The following is a 22,644-nucleotide window of genomic DNA, read 5'->3' as shown; positions in this document are numbered from 1 at the left end:
TTGCATGTGAAATAGAAAGCGATATACGTGAAAATCCAGAATATATAGATTTCTTTTTGCATGATTTCCTTAAAATAAGAAAATCAATGTCCAATGTATAACATCTTTTGGGGGCTGTATGTGTCATACTTCTGTGGAGCTGAATAATTTGAACCTATGTAATATTTTCTTAAACACTCACATATATTCATGAGTGTTTTTAAAAGCAAATGTCGTGTGCATGATGTCATAGCCTGAAGGTATCGAATGTTACTGTACTATTTCTCTTACTAAGATAAAGCTGCAGTTCAAGTTTTCCTATGTCTCTGCTGTGACCAATTCATGATGATAATCCACATAGAAGACTTGGATATGTGTCTTGTATGCATAGGAAGAAAGCAGAGGAGGTTGTAGTAATAACTCCTGTGTGTAATATTTCAGTGTGTCTTCTGGTGGTAAGGTGACTTTTGTACCCCCAGAAGTCACACCGAAACACTGCAGACTGTATTTCACAGCAGGAAAAGCTAGCAATTTTAATCTCATTAGTACTGCTGACCTGCTTGTGTTCTTAAGGTCTTCAGTTACCCCGTACTTCTCCACAGCGAAACAGGCTGTGAGGTTGCGGAACTGCTTGGTAATTCCATTCAGAACCCAAACTAGAGGCCTCAAGTATTAGACCCATTCCTTTGTGAAATAGCAATCTTTGTAGACCCTTTAAAAATGGGAAAGTTTTTCTTTAAGGAGTTCTTTAAACAAAGATGATGCCACAGCAGGTTGGGTGAACTTAAACAATCTTATCATGAGGTTTGTGTGAGGCATAAGTACGAACTGCAAAATAGTTAATACATGTTTTTAGCTTGTGGATCAAGTTTGATATAACAATTAGAGTTACGTTAACGATTCAACCAATGAATATAAAGAAAAATGAAAATACAATGATGTTTATTTTAAAATGTATATGCTAGCAGGTTACCAAAATAACTTAAACTTTAGCGCTGACATGTGTAGCTTTCTAGAGGAATTTTATGCTGTGCTTGACAAATAACTAAATGTTATGTTGATGGTGTTTATTATACTATGATAACTGTATGATTGGGCTTATTTCAAGATTTGCATTTAATGATTAAGCAATTTTAGCTGCTGGATTTTTTAACTTCTGAAAGGCTGCTTTTATCTTCTGTTTTTAATTACAGTGGAAAAGCAACTTTACCAAACACCCTGGATCCAAACTACAGGCCATAGCAGTGTTTGCATTCTTCTTCCTTCCTGTAATTATGTCTAAATATGCTTGATCTTCACAGCTCGACAGAAATTTGTTAACTAATCTTTCTTAGTAAACATTTTGTTTCTCTCTTAATATTATAGCTTCTTGAAGATTACCCAAGAGATTCTCCAAGGTATCTGGTTACATTCATATATTCTGTTCCATGATCCTGTCTATATTGTTGATTTTTCCATTTTATTTCACAGGAGTATGACCGGAAAAACTACCGGTCAGATAGACTGAGTTCATCTGAACTACAGATGCTGGCTAGCATGAAGAGACAACAAAATGAAGAATTAAGGGATACTGGGATCTCACATGGGCTGAGCGCATCACAGATAGACAACTGCAATGTTAGCATAAGTACAAGCAGTGATGATACAGCTACCTGGAACTCTTGTTTCCCACCAGTAAGTCTAAACCCACAGTATTTTCTCAATTTTGAGAGTCAGGGATCTCAAATATTAAAATTTCTTTGAGAAGCTTTGAAGTTTAAGGTAACATTACCAAACGTTTTTTAGAACTTATCAAGTAAAACACAGAACCAAAACACGTGCACTTCCAGCAGGTTCTGTAGTACCAACATGGACAAAGAGCAAATCTATTATATATATTCCTTCCTAAAACCCTGAATAATCATGTAGGCTGTACAGTTTGTCACAATAGTGGCTGACAACCTGCAGGTGTGTGATATAGTACTCAAAAATAGTTCCAAAATGAATGAAAACCAGATATACCAGTCAGCAACTGCATTCCATGTGAGTAATGGAAAATAATTGCTTCTCACAATGATAGTCTCATTACTGAAAAGCTAACTGTTTAAAGGACTGAAGCAGAACAGTGGCAAAAAGCTGCAGTAGTTCTGAGCACTTATTATGTGATCCTTCTGTATTTTGCACCTTGTATCCTTCTTTGTCCTGGTACAAAGTGGTACAAAATCACACACAGCTGCACTATGTGACAGAGTATTATTGTAGGAAGCAGAGGAGTATTTGTTACACTCCACCAAAGAGTACTGAATGTATGAAATCACAGATTAACACTTCAGCAACTATATAAAGGTACTTGCAGGAGCTGCTGTAAAACTAGATAACCTCATACTACATTTATATCTCAGCAACATAGTTCTTATTATAGGTGAAACAATAATAAACAATGAATGTGGCTTAAGTAAAGCACACAACACAGCTTTCAGAGGCAGATCCAAGGTTAGAAGAGTAAACACTGCTGTGTTGTCCCAATATGAACTATTGTAGAGTAAATGCTCTAAAATGGGATCTGTAGGGCCCAAGTATAGTAGCAATCTTCCATAGTGACTGATCAACATGGTGTTGGAACTTTGTTGTACGCTAGTTAAGTGGAGGTTTCAAATGAGAAGAGATGTATTGATAATTGGGTAATTGTACAAATAAGAACTTGGTTTACAGAGTAGTATTTTGCAGGATATCAGAGAAACATTAGTTGGTTTTGACTATTTGAGATACGTCAATGTTACACGTTCGGTTGATTTCATCATATTTCCAATGCGTTTTCTCAGTACTCACTAAATAGACTTAAACATGGTGTAAATCTGCAAGACTGGACAAATGGAATTCAATTAAATAAAGAGAATAGCAGTCTCATTAATTTTTTAGTAGTTTAATTATAAGGAAATTGATAAGAATATTTAGACATGTCAGGTTTGGTTATTACAAATTACATGACTAAAACAAAATGAACTTTTAAAGTAAAATGTACTGCTCCAGTATTCAGTGAAACACAGTGTGATTGCAAAGACAGTTCTTTGATCTTACTGCCTTGATCAGCTTCTGTAGCTTCAGACTAATAGCATTGCTCTAAAGTCTATAGATATAATAGGTTAGTTATTTAAATTGCAATTTAATATAGCTGTAGTTTTTCATAATGGTCCTTTGTGGCCATCTTTCTCTTCATAAATCAAGTGTATAAGGCAACATATTTGTCTTTGAGAGAGAAGGTTTTCAAATTTCATTCAGTTGATGGAAGTGTTGGTGTGTCTTACACATACAGCCTTGTCAGGTTTCTCCTCTGCATTTTGCACGGTGGGCATTGAGGTTTGAAGATTTAATGGCAAGAACCTCGTTTCCAGGAAGAGATAATTTAGAAAGCAAACGTAATCTTCCTCAGATAAGGACTAACCACTTAGTCCCTCACTACAGCAAAGACTGCTGAAATTCAGCTTTCGTGGTCTTCCCTACCCAAATACCTCGACCTTTTTGCAGAGAGACTGTACCAGTACCATGTTGCTTAGTCCACAGTATCTATTGATTCTATTTTCCTTTCAGATAGCTGCCACAGCACCAGCTATTCACAGATGTGGTACAAGTTTTTGGGGTATGGACTTGTGTGTTTAACACTGCTTGATGTAATTCTATTCCAGTATTTGGAAAAATGCGGAGTAGTCATGTGAGTTGATAGTTCATTTTCTAGACCTTTAGTATCTAAGAAGGTTATAAACAGCATTTATTAGGGAAGGCAATTTAATCATCCCAAGTTGTTTAACACAGAAGCTTTTAAACGAGTAATTGGGGTCTCTTTTGGTATGCTGGTGTTAAATTTTAGTATATTTTGATACGCTTGCAACATTTCAGAAGAGAGTAGTGATGCTGTGCCAGTATTCAAATGGGTAGCTGAAATGAAGAAGTTAATGTAGGCCAGCTAGTCTGATGATATTGTCAAAACAGTGAAAAATCTGGTGTGGGATTCAGTTAACAGAGATTTAAAGGCTGGTAATATGGTTAATGATAGTCAAGATCGTTTTATAGAAAATATGTCCTGTTCAAAAAAATCTAGTTTTCTTGATGAAGATACAATTGATAAGGGAACTGCTTAGATGTAACATGCTAAGACCATTATAAATATTTGTTTAAAAATGAGCAGCATACAATATTAATAACGCATGCCTTGAACAAATTTAGAACTGGTCAACTGACAAATATCAAAAGCAATCAGGAGGGAATTATCTGTGAGTAGAGTATATTCAGAGGGATCCACTTCACGGTTCATTCAATTCTAGATCTGATATTGTTCAGTGTTTTTTATTGGTGACCTACAGTTTAATAGCCTGTGACATACATATGGTCATGAGTTGATGTAAGTCTTCCCTCTGGCTTTCAAATTCATAAATCTGTCAGATAATTTCATATAGGTGTTTTCAGTGAATCCCCATACATAATGTTCACACGTGCAGTAAATGTGTTACTGTATGCATAGGGAATCTACGTAACTGAGATCAAAATGCAGCCTAGTTGGAGTGATTAGAACACATTAGAAGGTTGTTCCTTCTGGATTTCAGTCTTCAGCCTTGCATGATCTTGGTGTAAGACCTAAAATGAGTAAAGTCATTGTTTCTTCAGCTTTGAGTTTTTACCAATAAGTGTTCCTTTTATGTATCTATTTATTCCTGATATATTTATGTAAAAACATATATGTGTAGAATAAAAGCAAATTTGTTTTTATGTCAGTGATCTTTAGTACCACTCTCATTCGAGTTGATTCAAGAGAATTTGCAAATGATCAATCCTTCCAAAATGAGATGTACAAACTGCAGGAAAGTTTGTATGTACCTGTAGCCATTTTCCAGTTGCGTAGGCAAATGATTTTAGCAGTGCAGTATATAGAGAAATAGAAACAATCCTCATACTGTAGTTTGAGAAATTAAGGAAGCTTGAAGTTTTTGTCATGATTAAACTTTCATGCTTACATGTGTTTCCAGGTTGTATCTTTCTGATTATTTAAATCAGTAGTATCTATAGCTTTCTCTTATGTTCCTCAAAGATAAGTAAGGAATATTTTTATTCCAAATTTTTGTTTATACATTTTTGTCCTTTAGTTGAAGCTATGGCAACAGCACCACCAGAAGGCAGCTTTTTGTGTGTCTTTCATTTTGAAATACCTGTGATATTTTGCAAGGCAGGGCAGGATACAATGATGTTACATAGTGAACTTGTGTATCAAAGTAATATTTTATATATAAAACACATTTTCAGTGAGTTTATTTTTTCCATCACTTGTCATTGCTAGTCTGATTTCCAGATTCATTGAAAATTCTCATGTTACTGACTCTAATGAAACTCAGAAACCCTTCTCAATGTAAAGGCACGTAGATCAATCATATTGCTAACTTGCAGTTAGAACAGATGTCCTTAAACAACTATAAAACAGATACACTAAAACTGTATTTTATAATCTATGATCGTTTACCAAGAACTGAATATATGCTGTCAGGAGGAATCGTTGAAATGTAAGTTGTTTAGCAGCTGCTGTAAACTATGACAGCCAAAAAGGAATAAAATAGCTTTGAATATTATACATTGCCCAGCATAGCTATCAGTTATAAATATGAAAAACTTCTATTTTAAAATGGATTTATTTTGAAGGAGGATTGTAAACCCTTGTAAAATGTGTGTGGGGCACAGTTCCAAATCAATAATATGTGTATGTGGAACTAAATATTTTAAAAGACTTTGACTGTATCTTACCTGAATGTTTTCTTAAATCTTAAGGTCTATGAAATTCCATGTTAGCTTTGCAACAATATGAAAGGCAGAGTTCTGTATATTGCAGAGTATGATGTGAAGTTTATACCCACACATACACACATTATCCAAGAAAATTTGCAAAGCTTACAAAATATTTCTGCTGAAATGCCTTGCTTTGTTCTAGAGATCCAGTATGACCTACCTGCCCTGTCAGGGAACTGGCCCATTCTTGGATAGCGGTTTCCACACTTCAGGCACCACTTCAGATACAACGCAAACATTCTGGAGCACGATGTATAAGAGAATTTGCAATGGCTTCTTGCATATGGTCCCTGATACTCAGAAATGCAAAGGAGAAGGAAGATTCTCCAAGATTGCTCATAGGATATATACTAGAAACTTGTAGTGGTATAATGCTCCGTTAGCAGACTCCAACATATGCTCACTGCTAAGACCTGTCATTCAAGTAAGCAGTACTCACAGAGAAGAAAGATGACTTTTTGCCCAAGCAACTTCCTAAATAGAAATTCACATAGGCCTTAGTCTGTAAAATATCTGAAAGGGTACTTCGAGGTTCATGCCTAATTTGTGGATGGTCTTCTGGCCGCCTTTGTAATGATTCAGAAAAGAAAGCCACTTAACACAGAAATGGTCTGGCAGAACTGAAGTCTGACAGACAAGAGGAGTTGATATTTAAACCCAGAATTATTCCAACAGAGAGCTCCGCTTGACAACCCCTGGAGGGATCTGTTCACATCAAGTCAAATTGCAAAACTGAGGCAGACTATTATTTACTACGAAATGAGACTAAAAATTATTTAGACAGATATTCTGGTTCATGGACTGACTGATTCACTTTCTGTCTCATCCTCAGTCTTCCACTAGCCATCATTTGGGAACTGCACTATCCACTGCCAGGCAGTGACTCATATTTGGCAATAATTAGGATGTCATTCATCCTGAACGTGTATTTTATAACATCCTTCCCTACTTCCTGAAGCCATGAGAACATACTCATTTTCATATTGATTTCTGTAAAAAAGCAATCGCTTTCGTAATGTATTAGTGAAAGCTATTCAAAGCTATTTTATTCCTTTTTGGCTGTCATAGTTTACAGCAGCTGCTAAACAACTTACATTTCAACGATTCCTCCTGACAATTATTTCATAATAGTATTTATTTTTAGCATTTTGTGGACTAAATTGTATAAGTATTGTTAATGTATGCTTGTATTTTCACTTCTCTTGCTTCAGTGATTTTTTTTATTTTTTTTAGAACTGCTTTTGAGGTGTGTGATTATGGCAAGGGGGGGGTCTCTTCTGGAAGCATTACATGTATACTGAGAGAAAATGTATTTCTGAATTTTAAGTCTTGAATTTTTGTACCAGTTTATTATATTGATCTTTCTTGCAAATAACTGTTTTTAATGCCATAAACCAAATGTAGTTTAAAAACTTTGGGGCACATTCTTACAATGAGTAGGTGAGATTTGAAGACTGTGGAAAATGATCATATTTTGTATTAATATTCATACAGTCCACTGTTAGTTATTCATGAACCACTTAATCCAGATTTCAAATCGGCAGTGCCATAGTGAAGCATATGTGCTTCAGCAAACTTCATTTGGGACTGCTAAAATTGTTGTTAATGGTGCTTCTGAGGAGAGAGGAACCATATCTGCCACCCCTGTAAGCCCTGGCTCAGTGTTGTCTGGTCTTAAGAATCTGGTTCTGCACAGATCCAACTAAGAATCCCTGCACCACCTTTCCTATACATGTACAGTCCAGACTTCTGTCAGACACGACTTTGCTGCCCTTCCTTCTCTGCTTCCTGACTCTGTCCCCACAGAGGGGACAGTAGAGAAATGACCATGTGGTTGACTCCTTAATTCATATGTATTTCCACCCCGACAAGAATCATCAACAAGAAGTGAAGTTGTACTTTTGCACAGTTAAGATCTGAATATCTCTTTTAAATTTCACACATAAAAAAAAGACTGTAAAATTCTAATATCAGAAGCTGTAAATGTGTATGCTCTTGAATATCTCTTACATACTTCTAAACATTCTGAAAGTATATTTGCAAAGTTAATATCTCACTATTATTTTCTGTTTTCCATAGCCCGTCAGTCAGGAGCATCACTATCAGAAAGAAATGAGCCCACTCTCTCATTCCAACCCACGGTAAGATTCAATTCATAGCCTAGGCAGTAAGGATTCGGTTAGAGTGTTCTGAATATTAAATGTGACATTCTTTGATTTAATCTTAAATCTCTTTTCAATTGCAACCTCCTCTCAGAAGGCTTTACTATTGCTTGTTTTAGTCATTGTCTGCAGTATGTCTGCATTGTCCTGGAATGCAGAACTGAATTCTGCATGTTTTGATTGTACCACTGTGTATTTAAAGCAACCGACATAGGCATTGCTCCTGCATCTGCTTTGGTGCATGATTCAGCAAATCTGACATAGATATACCTATTTCTTTCTACCTCTCTCCCTCTCTGCTTTGAAGGCTTAGAACTAGGATTCTGTACGCGACTGTCGGTGTCAGGAAATCCATTTGTTGCAAAAAATTTTAATGTTACTTATTTAGACAGAACTTTTCAATAGATAGCCCAGTCAGGAGAGGGTGTTACAATGCTGTGGGATAGCTCAAAGGGATCCTGTCTACAGCATATTTTGGCTGTCAAGTTTTTAGCTTGATCTGTTTTGTTTGGAATCAGCAACAAAATCCCTGTGACTTTAATGTAACATGACATTGGGGTTTGAAGACAGGGGGAGAGGGTAGCTAGGGAGAAATAATCAAATTGAGACAATCAAAATTGTCCAGTTTCAGAACTGCCTTGTACCTGTGAAACTCCAGCATCACTTTGTCAATTTTTTAACAGCCTTAACAAGAGGCATACTTACTCTAAAAAGTAGTCTTGTTTCATTTTCACTTGGTGTGATTAATGTGGATTTTGCTTGTTCAAGTTTTAACTGGACAATGTATATGTGTTGGGAGGAATAGGACAAGCGGACATTTCAGATACAACTTCTTTATCTTTTATCAGCAGTTTGAAATGTTTTATGATAGTGCACTGCCAGTCAGTTGAGCAGGATAATATGCATTTCTCCTTACACAGATGTTTTCAGTCACTTGTCTCACTTGCCATCCACATGTTTATTATCTTCTTGTTCGATTTTATGAAGTGAACACTATGAAACTTGCTGTGCAAGTTCACCCAGCCACATCAGTTACTGCAACATGCAGCCGTATGTTTCCTAGTGCACAAAATATATTACTGGAGTTAAAATATAATCCTGCATTCCTGTTCCCTTTCACATGTAAATCAAAGTGCTCATATTGGTCCAGAAAATCTCTCTGCCTTGGGTGGTGGTTATCAGAGGAACTCTCTCTGTCCTTAGGAATTGTTACAATGGCTGAAGTGGACAAACACACTTGACTGTAGTCCACAGAGTAAGATATCAGGTACCTTGTGACTGACGCTTTGTCAAGAACTCTTTATTCCAGAATCGATTTCATAATTCTGATGGCATTAGAATTGCCTATATTTCAGTACAAGTGACATTGTTTGTCTTCTTTTTGCCCATATGTTGGTTGAGTCAGGTTTTATTAAGTTATTTTTATGCATTTGCTAAAGCAATTTAGTACTCGGTACATTTTATATACTGAAAAACAGAATAAACGCTATTATCTGTAAAAATAAAACGTTTCATCATATCAAGTTAATATGATCAACAATGAAAACTTGTATTTCCATATAATAAAATTTAAAACAAAATAGTATAAATTACGACTTAGTTCTTATGCTATTTTAATCCAGTACACACAGTAGACTTAAATTTCTCTAGAAATCATTTTCAAGAAATGCAGACAAAGTATTCATAAAATACCTGACTTGCAAGTGCCTCATAAATTCAGTAGCCCTTGTGAACTGCCAGAAAAGCATTATTGGGCTGTAAATACAGAAGATGACAAAATTATGAGGTCAGTTTGCATCATGATATAAAAACTGGAGATGATGTGACTTGAATACCATTATTCACATCATTACCTTTCATTTATGATGGAAAATTCTGTAATGTTTTTCACAGAGGGTGTGTACCTAAATGAGAGGGAGATAAAATTAATGGTAATTCTATAACTGTTTTCAAACTGGTTTTAAAGCCAATTTTAACAAGTAATGTGTGAGCAACTGGAAAATGTCTAAATCTTTGTAAGCCTACTGTAGCTATGTAGCAGAACACACAGAATATTTGAAAAATCGGTATATCCTATGTAGATGAGCAGGTGTAAATGCCATGGCATGAAGACAGTTACATGATGCACTTACCGAAACAACACATTGTTTGTTGCAGAGTGATAAAGAATTTGACAGGTCTCAAGTAACTTTAAAAAAGTGTAGTAGTGATATTTTATGGGAAATGGAGAGAGCAACGTGGAAGCTATTGTCCAGTAAATGTAGCTTCTCTCCATAATAAGATAAAAGAACAAGCCAGGAAAGAAAGCACTTGTGAAGATAATGGAAATGCAGTCAATAAAAAGACCCAGCTAGACTCATTTTCCATTGGTTCCACTGGGTAAAGGTCATAAGTCTGCCAAGAATATTGCTACTGCGATACAAATCACCTCCACATCATGCTGCTTTGCAAGGCGTAGAACCACTTAATGAAAGGAGACAGGCTGACTGCAGAGGCTGCAGAGCCAGATGAGCAAGATGATGTGCAGTGTTTCAAGCTTCAGCAATGCACTTCCCACTGACTGATGTGCTGTATGGTCCTAGCTCAACTTCGGAATTGCTCTCTTCTCTCCAAATAAGAAGCTGTAACTATCTATGTTACTTCTTCCTCCAGTGCAGGGGCTGGAAATTGCTGTGTACCCTGCATCTACTTAGTAAGCATTTGTCCTCCAAAATATTTGTGTGTCATAGAAGATTTGGAAGTTTCTTTATAGGAAATGCTGAAAGAAAGTAAATATTCTAGAGGAATTTCAGCCATATTGAACTGCAAAATGTGGAGCTGCTCTCTGAAGAAGATCACTTGAGCCTAATTTTATTAATAGATTTTCTGAACTTCTACAGATACTCTCCAGAAAATTTATTTCTGATAAAAGCTGTTTTTTCCATCTTTGAGAGAGGAGTTTTTAATAAGTTGAAACTATCTTTATAAGCATTGCCTCACTAGATCCTCTGTTGGCATCCTACTAAACTCTTCCAAAGCTACCTAATAAAATTTGTTCCTCCAGTTCAAATAGCTGTTTCCCAGAAACCACACTAAAGTAGGACACAAATATTTCAGGATTTTATTGGGTATCCTTTCACAAGAAGTATATTTTCTTAAGCAATTTCATATAAAATGTACACAGCCAAATTTCCAGTTAGGTTTTACTCAGACATTTAACTCTACATGTTAAAAAAAAAAAAAAAAAAAGTATTCCCATCATGAATTGTGGGCACAGAGATTTAATAATAGTAAATGCCTGATTTGGACTATAGCCGAGAATAAAAGATCAGCACAGGCGTCATTTTATGAGAAAGTCTATCTATTGATCAGTGGTCTCAAATCAAAGAATGAGTGACCAAGCTGTTTCATTCACAAATTAAAATAATTGTGAAACTGAAGTTTAATTTGTTGTCCCTATTAGTGGCTGGCGGGTTTCATATGTTAACAGCTCTAAAATCAAAATCAGGCTCCCATCTAGCCTTTCCAGTGTTCTCTGGAATGTTCTTGTTCTCTGTGATGCTCTGACCTGCATCCGTGGAGATTATTCTCTCCATAGCTTTTGCTGTGAAAGTGTTACAGTTGCTCTGAAGTGGTAGGATTCAGGACCTTCCTCAAGCCAAGTCTCATAGCTAACTTGCAAAATAAACTAGATTTATCTGTTTAATCTGTTTATCTGTTATCTGTGCATGCAAGTCAGTTGCTTCTTCAATGGGATTTTTTGTGTTTAAATTAGGTTCTGTTAGTGGTCATGTTATGAATAAAAAAGAAACCTCTAAAACTAAGGAGCATATGAGGTCCCTAAAATTTTAAGGAAAATCAATGATACAAAGTGTTTATTAAAATTGCTGAATGGAAATATGATGCAATTCAGGCGAGCATTTTGTCTGGATTTATGTTTTATCTATAAAAAGTGTCACCACTGTACTGTGGCTGAAGTCCTTTGTAGCTTTGCCACTTGCAGATGTGATATCAAGTTCCTTGTATCTATAATTGGCTGATAAGGGCCCACAGTCTTTGACAAATGATTAATAGTCCCTGACCTCACTTCACGTGGGCTTGGTACAGGCTGACTAAAGCAAGCTGTCTTGTCGTTGTAACCTATGTGTGTTACATTAGACTGATCAGGATGTCATCATTCTTCTTTCAGCTACAATAAAAAAAATAAGCACTCAACACAAAAACAACCCCAAAAAAGCTAGTAACATTTTCTCCCCTTTTCTGGTAAAGGTATCTCTCCAGTTATGATAAATGTTGTACCTTTGAGATTTATCAGCACAAAATAAATGTTTCATTGATGTGGAGATTAACCTGTTTGAGGAGGACAATAACTATAAACTTCTCAGAAAGAGTTGTAGGTTTTACCTTAAGAAGAAAAAAAAAAAAAGCAGAACCCATATCCTTAATTACTACTTTATCAAACAATGTGATTTTCTTATTTTTGTAATATGTATGCACAGTAGTTCAGCTAATGATTCATGAAATGGATAAACATGTTCCTTTAAATATGTTTCAACTTCTTTTCAAACTTGATTATTGGTAAAATGCTGGTATATTAGTTAAATATCATTAATACCTCTTTCTATGCACAACTCTGCTCTTGATTTTAGGAAGTAAATTATTTCTTTCACTTTCTTTAAAGGTTTCTGGTAGAGGAGTCATTTTAGAATCTATTGTTGCCATAAATACTGCCATTATCATGACACCTGAAATTTGCATAATATATCAGTGATGGCAGCAGAAAAACACATCCACTGCAAACTCTAAAGTATAAAAAGTACGCTCAGCTTTGACACTGCCATTCAAGTACTCTCATCTGTCCCAGATGAAAACTAAACTTTCCAATAGCTGATGCATGTGTTGTTACACCATTGAGAGATTCACTACGATTAAATTCACCTACAAAACAGTGCAGTAAAAGGATTGTAGCTATAACATGTATTTGCACTACACCAGGACTTCTCCAACATGCATGCTGTGAAATTCAGACACAAAACGTTTTTGTCTCCTGTATCTCCAAGCAAAGACTTAAATAGCAGAATAATTTAAACAGCACATTTAAAGGGTGAGTTTTGCAAACAAAGAAGCATATATATTTTTATGATTCATTACAAGATCAAAATCATACAACTCCATTACTGCTGCAAAACAGGCAATATTACATTATGAAGTATTATAAAATTACACAACAGTTGTCAAAATAAGTGAACAAGAACAATGTATCACAAAATGTATTTTGGTTTTTCATTGTACTTGTTCAGTTACTTTACTCATCCACAAAATAGAATAATTTGCAATAGGTCTCCCAATCGTTAATCTGAATTAGCGAAGTTCTGCTGCATTTGTCAGGCTATAATATGCATGAAAAAGAACATGACAAAAAAAGCAAATGGCACAGGAAACATCTAATTTAAAAGGTTAACATTTTTAATCATGATGGTTAAAAGCTTAGCTGCAGAAACGTTGCTGAAAACCAAGTGGCTAACATGTACAAGCTTGTTAAAATAATCTAAAAATGGCTTTCCCTTGTATGGGAATCTGAGAACATGAAAATGTGGCAGCGTATACACTAAGGGTTTGAATATAAAATGTGGCAGTGCTTTCAAATGTGCTGTTGCATCGATGCTAACATAATGTAGTTTACCTCTTTTTTTTTCCTTTTTTGGGTTTTTTTTTTGGTAACTTCAGGACTTACTGAGAATATCTTTTATTGGTTCTACCCTTTTTCTGAATATTCCTGGGCCACTCAAAGCTGCCTGACCATGCTTATATGTAGAGATGGAGAATAGGCAGGATGAGATTTTACATGCCTCTAAGATCTCTTAGACTGAAAGGAAGAGATAGGTGTTACCTTGTACCGAGTCCGGGATTCCCTGCTCACAGAGTGCTGCAATCTCCTTCAGTACTCAGCTGAACTGTTGCTGTCGCCCTTTGCCATCGTGTCGTCTTCCAGGGTCACCGGTGTTTGCGGATGGCAAGACGCTTTGGTCCAGCCAGCATCTAAGGTCTGAGTCCAACTTCTGACAGCTCTTAGAGCCTTGGGATTTTAGGGTAGTTCACAGGGCAGGCAAGCTTACAAATGGGTTTGTACCAGTTGTATCGTTCCCTTTTCTGGAGGGAAAAAGCTTACTACCACTAACCAGCCCCCATCTATGCAAATATGTATTTATTCCTCCATCCTCTTCCTGAACTAGAAGCTTATTTAAATACAGACAAATCAGGCTCCCTGACTGACATGCCATATGTATACAACATTTTCTTACAGAGCAAAACTGCCTGGGTTTCCATACCTCCCTTCCCTGCTATTCCAGTATAATTTGTGCAAGAGTGTTGTTTTTGATTCCTTTATGGTTTTGACATTTGTTGGTGACAAAACTTGATGTTTTTGAAGAATTAAACTGAGGTAGCATACTTCTCACTTTGTGGTGATGATTAAGTTTCCAGCTTCGTGCTGTACTATTCAGTGCATTAATATCCTAAAAGGTCAGAGTTTTCTTCCATACCTTTTTTTTTTTTTTTTTAACTTTTCAGAAAAAAGAAAGGTACTTTTCACAGACTAGGAGCATTCAACAGCATCACCTTTAACAAGTTTGATAACATTAAAGTTAGTGCTCTGTTGAGTCATGTGTCTCCATTCATTTTTAAAAGCCCTCTGGCTTTTAAAATGGGATGGATAGAACAGTAAGATGCTGTTGGTGGCTGGCTGTGGAGAGAAGGAATTATATTAATTGCAACAAGATTCATTAGGTACTAGATTCTGGCATTGCCTGAACTGGTAGAATATTAAAATACAATTTGTAAAATGAATGGTTTATTTAATTGTTAAAAATATGTAAAAAAGGAAGTACACCCTACCTAACGGACACTTCATTAAATGTGGAAATCCTTTTGATTCACTGATCAATGAGTATCTGATGTAGTTACTAGAATTTACTTGCTTAAGATTAGATTAATATGAAGGGATTTTAACACACCTTTGCAAATTCATTACTTCCAATTTATACAGCTGATCTTCTGATAAATGAATCAATGCTAGCAAAGAAGGGCTAGTATTTTACTTAAATTATATAATAAAACACTGTTTTTCTCTACTAGTGTCATGTATATTGCTAGTGAATATCAAAACTGTAATTTAGCCAGCAAGGCAACGTGGTGATGAACTAGAGATTAAGTCTTTAAATAAATTCCAATGTTACTGTTCTTTAACAGAAGCTATGATAGAAGTTTCATGTATTTAACTGCAAAACATTGACCAAATAGCACAATATATTAGTTACTAAGCTGTTAAACCTCTAAATGCAGGTCATTCATATTTTTAGACTGGTGTAGATGACTGTGTAGGTTTTTAATAACCTGCACAAATTTAGTATTTGACCTTTGATAATGAAAGAAAAATAGGATAGCATTAACAGGTCAAATTTTCAGCTAGTACCAGTCAACATGATTATACTGTACACACTTGTAGTCGCACCTTATGCTATCTAAGTATCTTGTTTAATAAGTAGAATTCACATTTCCTTTGTTATCCTTGAATCTAATCTAGTACCCATAAGCCAGTTCATTTACAGGTTTAAGACTTTAAGAGGAGCAGATTCAAGTCTTTCATGCACAGTTGCACTTGTATTTTTTATGATCTCTTCTTAAGTTACTAATTCATTGAAAATTAAATCACTTAGTTTTTAAGGAGGTCTCTCTGCCTCCATTAGAAGTATGGTATTTGGCAGGCTGGACTTGCTGAAGTGGTTTGCAGGAAGGAAAAAGTCATTCTGTAAATATGCTCGTGATTTTCTAAATCTCAGTGCTAGCAAAAAAAAAAGAAAGTTCCAGTAAGGCATACAGTAAATGAAGATATTATGTATTAGGGATGGAATGAATCTGTCACTTTGACGGATTGTGAGGCAAAGAACAGATTAACAGATTACTCATAGTCAGAATGCAGCTCACTGTGAAAAATGTGCAGGAAATGGTAAGTGTTGGTTTGTGCTGATTTAATGATATTTTGAAACTACAATAACACTCCAGGAGAATAATGCAATGTAGCTCAATGGCTTGCATTTTTTTAATCATCAATGTATTGCCAGATTGCCTTTAAATGCTTAGGATGTTTCTTTTTAAAATAGAGCTTTCAATTCATGCAAAATCATGTGGACATGTATATTTATGTTATTTTTCAAGATTTTTATTAAAATGTGCATTCAAAAATCCGTGATTTGTATGTATAAATGTACCCTATATTCTTTTGGTAGTATATCTTCTTCTTCTGTATATCTCCTCCTTCTGTATACTCACTCAGTTTTCCATTATAAAGATACTATTATTCCCACCTGGAGCTGAGTAGCACTGAACAGTTATTGATGTATAAATTAATATTGAATGTTTCTTGGTTTATGGCATATTTATGTAAGAACTTTAAGAATGTTCAAAACCTGAAATTGTTCAAAGCATTTTAGATGCAATAATGGACAATTTAAGGCTAAGATGATTTCACAATTGTTACAGACATACATATTGGCAGGACCCGAAATTTGATTTCCACATTTTTTCAAATATGATTGCATTTGTACATAAAACAAACACATTTTATTGTTAATAGCCTACATCAGTCCTTGCTTCACTGAAACGTAAGTATTTCTATGGAAATACTTAATTAAAGAACCCCTCCGAATACGCATACATCATTAATATATTACAAAGCAGAACCCAAACAAGTATGTGTAGGTAATCTGATTTAAGTTAATGAAGTTACACATATGGATGAAGTTCAGCAGGTATCTGAATTTTCAATTATTTACATCTCCTAATCTAGAGAAGCCTAATAAGTAATACATGCTCAAAAAAAGACGTAGCAGGGAATACATGAGGGTAGTTACAAACCTAGGTGACTTTTTATTGATTTATCTCAGAACTGAGTTAGTCTCTAACAACTTTTCTTAAATATAATTTTATAACTTTTCTTAGATATAATTAAAAATCCAAACCAATGAGAAAAATAGGTCTTCATCTTAGCTGAATGGAATATTCAGTCTATTCTGAATCATACTTTTGATATGAGCTGGCACTTTGCAGTCATGGATCATGGTAAGGTATTACTTATTCACTTTAAGGATTTGCAGCAGAATTGGCTTCATGAAATATTAAATATTTCTAATACAACAGAAGTACGTGCTGAGATTTTAGTTGATAGTTGCATAAAATGTCAAGAATTGGTCCTTTTTTCCTTAAAATGTTTTAATACTCTTAATTCATACATTGGCATTCTCTGGCCCTCCACAGAGTTCGTCAAATTATCCACTGTAAAAAACAATTCAGCAAATGTACTCCTCTTATTATCGCTCAGGCACGATAAATTGATAAAGATTTACTAAGTAGTTTATGCAGTTGAATATAATCTTTTGTGTTCTTTGTTAATTGTACTCTTCAGGTGCTTAATAGTCTATCAATTTGATTTGTTCTTAATGATACAAAACTGATGTTTTTTTTTTCATTCCCTGATTTGATATAATGGGGGGGGGGGGGGTTGCATTTTTTAGGTTTACAACCAGGCTGACCACATAATTTCAATATACCTTTTGATTCCTGTATAGATCGTTAGACAAAACCATCCTAAAACTTTGAAGCGTTTTCATTTTGTTAATAATACAGATTAAATGATCCCATTGGTTTAAGTAATACAAATTAAATCTGATCCCAAAAAACTGTGATAAAGCAGGCTATCTCAGTTCACAGCAATGTTAAAAATCTTTATAATGATTTGCCATTTTCTGAGTCCAGCCAGTAGGATAGACTAAAAAGCAAAAATATCTGTAAAAGCTCAAAGTATTGAAGATGTTCAGTAAGATTTAAATCAAAACCCACTGATTCTTCAGATTTCTGTTGATGGCAATAATTTTGATAAATCATTATTGATAAGTGCTACTTAATAAAGCATCACTAATTTTCTCAACAGACTTTACTGATGGATGACATTGTCTGCAAAATTTAACGTATTGTCATAAACCAGAAGAAACAATGTTCATAAATCCAAAAGATTCTTTTGCTTTCCATCACAGTTCAGCTATCATGTGATATTTCAGTATATGACAATTATTTTCTGATAGTATTTTTTTAAGAAAAGACCATAATATAGCAAGATTATGGTATGGAGAATAGCTTTCAGAATAATGAAGAATTTCAGTGCAAGCATTAAAGGTGCATTATACTTTGAATGTGTGTGGAAGCTATTCTGAGCCTTCATGCAGTGCAACTCGCAATGTCAAAACACAATACTTAGCATTCCGCATTGTTACCAGGAAAGCTCTAGATAGTTTATTGCATGTTGATTGTATTGATTACAGCTGGAGGCATTGATAGCATAAATAGAGTGTCTTTAATTAGTCAGAATGTGCTTTTCTGTTTTAAGGAGATAAACTAGCTTCTTAAAGTAGTTCCCCCAAAAAATATTCTTTATTCAATCAGAATAAAAACACAATAAATGGGAACACAGGCCACAGTCTGCATTTCTCAGAATATTGCCACTTGTCTCTATGCTGGGCTCTGCTGTTAGGCAAGGTCTACAAATCTTTAAGGAATTTTTTTTTTTTTTTAATTAATTCACACACTCTGTCTCACACACACACACATGCTTCATTTGCTTCCTAAAAGCAACTGCAGATTTCATTGTGGAAAAGTCTGTTTTGACTGCTAGACTACAGCCTCTATCAGAGTTACCACTGTAAACCCACTTTTCAGAGATTTATCAATCAACTGCAAATATTTACTCTCTACTGCAATTTGGCCAAGATTTCAGCACACATGAGATTATTTTGTTTTAAATTCAGCCCATTTCTGATTTTCTAAACTTGATCTTTCAGGAAGACCTTTCAGAGATGAGACTTCAAACTAAAATTCATAAATTTCCTGAGTAATAAGAACTATTAATTTAACAGAAGAACTGGTTTAATGACACATGATTACTTCCCTCCCTCGATGTTCTCTAAATGAATTGTCTCTTTCCTTTCCATTGGAGGTAATTGCCTTATTATCTTTCTTTTCTTCTTACTAACATCCTCTCTGCTTTCCAGGAAATTCTCTGATACATATTTTATATGAAAAACGCGTATCTTTAAACTCTTCTAGTTTGTGCCAGACCTGTAGAGCTGTACATATATTCTAAAGCTTCTTTACTTTTCTAACTCCATTTGTTGGTCTGACCAAGATAATTCTTTTTAGAAGCAAGCACTCTCTTTCCTCTGTCCTTGCACCACTTTTGCTTCAGCAGCCTTCCTAGCAGAAATATTCTAGTTCTTCTCTGGATGTCAAACATGACTGTTTCTTAACGTTGTAGTGAATTTGGAAGAAAGGGTACCTTGGGAAGCAGAGATGTAGATTAGCACTAATAGTTCTTCCTTACCTTCTCTAAAATCGCCACAGTTTTTCCAAGAGGTTGTTTTTGCTGACGTGTTTCCATGCGATTGTAGAGAATCGGGTAAGTCATGATGCTTCATGCTCTCTGACCACATCCTATGAGCCTGGTCAGGTTCTAGTGTTAGGCTCATGTTGGTTGATTCTGAGGCAGCACAAACCACACATGCAAGTGGCAGAAATGGAAAATATATTCTACCATGTCACTGGGTGTCATAGCATGCATTTAACTGTTATTCCTAAAACCTTTTGAAGCTTTGGTGTACTCAGTCTTTGACTGTATTCAGGGAATGCAAATATGGTGAGCAATGACAGAGAGCTAATAGCGAGATGTCTAGGCAAGCATATTGCTGTGTGAAGTTGTTGTACCACTTCTCACTGGCATTAGTTGAACAGCAGAAGAGGAGAAGGATTGGTTATGAAGTTGGCCATATATGTGAAAATAATATGATGGTATAAAAAAAAATATGATGTATGTTTTTTACATATTGAAATGATGGAAAATTCAATATCTCCTCCTTTAAATCTGCTTTACTACTTGCTGGATTTCTACACCAGCAGTTCTGTTTCCTGAGGCAGAAAATTAGTTTTTTTCCATTTTGACTGCAAACAGATAGGGAGTTGTCCCCTGATTCACCCCAGATTATGTGTACATGCCAACAGGAGATGATGTGGAATCAGTAAACAGTCCAGAAGTAGCAGAAAAACTAACAAAAAAAAAAAAAAAAGGCAATTGGTGTATTTTAGCAGTTATAACACATGGCTGAGCCTTGCCAGATTTCTCTGTCAGAAGCAAATCTTACATGAGATCATCAAGGCTTGTCAGAAAGTAGAAGTAATTGTCTGTTTACTTGGTGTTGGACAATTGAGTTGAGACGATTACAGTCTGGTAATGTAAAGAAGTCTGTCAAGCTTTGGAAAATTTCATCCCTTCTAGAGGAAGCCATGGGTGTTGAAGTTACCTCTACAGCTCTGGCTAATCTTCCCAGCCTCCAGCACCAGTTTGCATGCGTGTTTTTCTGCCTGCTGTTGAAACAGCCATGGCCAGCCATAAATTGAATGAACCCCAGACCAAGTTTAATTTACTCTGTAGAGCTGCACTGTTCCTACCAACATGCAGCAAACATAAGGCAATTTAAAGACTCCTTTTCCTTTCTATTCCCCTTGCCTTACAGTGAAATAGGTTGGTCAGAAAGGATGGATCTGGTTCTACCAAAATGAGATTATGTACTGAGGTCCCTCGAATTCTGTGTTCAAGCATTAACTTGCATTTATTTAGTCTAGTTAATGGTTATAGGGAAGCTTTAATGTGTTACAGCTCTTCACTGTTGAAGAGGAGAGATGGGAACTTACGGAAGCATCAGCTATGTGCAGTGTACAGAGATTAACTTCATATATGAAAAGAATTACAAGACGTGGTCCCCTGCACAAGGAATGTCTTAACTTTGTGACTTAGATGTGTCCTTCCAGGGCTATCTTTCTCTGATTGATAGTATAATATGAGTGGCTTTTTCAGTGAAAAAATCTGCAGTTCAGTTTGCAATAAAAAGCAGTAACAATAACAATAAAAACAACTGTTCTGTTTTCCTGTCTTTGAGCTGTAACAATCAAAGACACCATAAAGTGGTGTATGTGAAATGAACATTGAACTTCACATAAATGTATGATAACATGAAAATCATTTTTAAAAGCTATCACCAAGTAGTGTTCAGGAGAGACATAAATTGCCTCTTAAATTGAATAGGTGAAGGAGATCCGTACTCCCTCCTCTATGGTAAAGATCCCATCAAAATTTTTTTCTTTACAGAAGCAAAATAGATATGTGACAGCTGTGATGAGAAGAGTCCTCTGTATAGTCTTGCCAGTAGCTAAAATTGTGTTATGCTCAATAATACAAAATTTATTTATAACATGCAACATTTATAACAATAAAAATTTATTATAAACAATTGTTTATCATGTATTTACCTAACAAAGCTTTTTTCCTAGATCAGCAATACTATCAACAATAACATCCTGACTCAATCCAATGTTGCCTTCTTAAAAACACTAGAAAACTGTTAGTATATTATTCTTAGCTCTGATCACTAATTCCATCCTTTTAGTGAAAAATTTTAATGTTAAACTGGAAAGATTAAATTATTTAATACAAATCAGCTATCCCTCAGTTCATGACCACTGACTTGGTATCACACAGGTAGTGGCATCCATTTCATGTCTAAGCTCAGCTCTAACTCATTGACCATCCAGACTGGGAATGCCATACCACTTGCTCCATCACAGGGGCTCCAAGTCAGTGGTAACCAAACACATCTCTTGCAATTGTCTTTAAGCCTTTTTCCTAGAGAGGATAAGGACTTTTAATCAAATTGACCCCTACATTCTCTCATCAAACACAGATTGTTCATGCCAAATCTTTATTCTTCAGAAGAAGTGTCTCATGAGTCCCGTAGGCTTTCAGAGTATAGCTCTGTGGATTATGGATCACACCTCCTGTACACCTTTGGCTGAAGAGCAATACCAGCTGAAATCTGCAAAGCCAACCTGACTTACAACACAGATTTTTAGCAGGAATAGAACAAGTGAAAAGGCTAAGGAAGGAAGGAAGCCTTAACATTGTATTAACTGTAAAGTTTATTTTTTATAATAATAAAATCCGGCTTGATTTTGTTTCCTCACATTCGACAACCTTTGATTTCCTTTGAAATTATTTTTAATAATTAAAAGAATTAGAACAAATATGAATACGAACAGTGCTTTTATGAATGATATTTTGATTTGTATTTTTCAGAGACTGGTTGAACGTGTTCAGTCCCCCCATCATTCCTGGAAGCCAACAACTGGAAGAGCACACTAAATCTTCCACAAATCAGAGTATTCCAGGTAGGAATTTATGAAGAAAATTAAAAGCACCTGGGTAGAAAGACCTTTCTAGATGCTGTTTCTGTAGTGCTCATGCTGCCTTTTCATAGTTTTCTATGCTGTTACATTTTGGTTCCAAGTTCTTCAATTTATTATTCTGAGCTCAAGCTAGCTGAGTTTTCCACTTAGTGTTATTTGCCTCTGATAGAAAAATAACTTATGCAGTTGCGATTTCCTAATGTTCTGGGCAAAATACGGATTACCTCATAAAAAATGCATCTTATTTGTTTAAAATAAGAAATTTATGCTAGTGGGGATGGCAAACCTATGAAAGAAAGAATGCAAAGACTAAACATTCAGAAGCACAATTACACTTACATACGTGATACTTCTTATGAAGAAAAATTTCAGATTTAGC

The 22,644-nt window shown here is 35.3% G+C and overlaps 1 protein-coding gene across 12 annotated transcripts in view; it reads left to right on the top strand.

The window, feature by feature from the left end:
* Positions 1-22,644, top strand: part of CFAP20DC (CFAP20 domain containing) — an 82,515-nt gene that overhangs the window by 54,403 nt on the left and 5,468 nt on the right. For all 12 annotated transcript variants that reach the window (XM_075762282.1, XM_075762286.1, XM_075762283.1 and 9 more), the window contains 3 exons: positions 1,450-1,653; positions 7,864-7,925; positions 22,156-22,247. In XM_075762282.1, coding sequence (XP_075618397.1) covers positions 1,450-1,653; positions 7,864-7,925; positions 22,156-22,247 — 358 coding nt within the window. The remainder of the gene's footprint in view (positions 1-1,449; positions 1,654-7,863; positions 7,926-22,155; positions 22,248-22,644) is intronic.

Source organism: Balearica regulorum, chromosome 10 (genome assembly GCF_011004875.1).
Source record: "Balearica regulorum gibbericeps isolate bBalReg1 chromosome 10, bBalReg1.pri, whole genome shotgun sequence".
In the NCBI taxonomy this organism is placed as follows: Eukaryota; Metazoa; Chordata; class Aves; order Gruiformes; family Gruidae; genus Balearica; species Balearica regulorum.
Note: the sequence above shows the minus strand (reverse complement) of the source record. Positions and strands in the feature narration are given on the sequence as shown.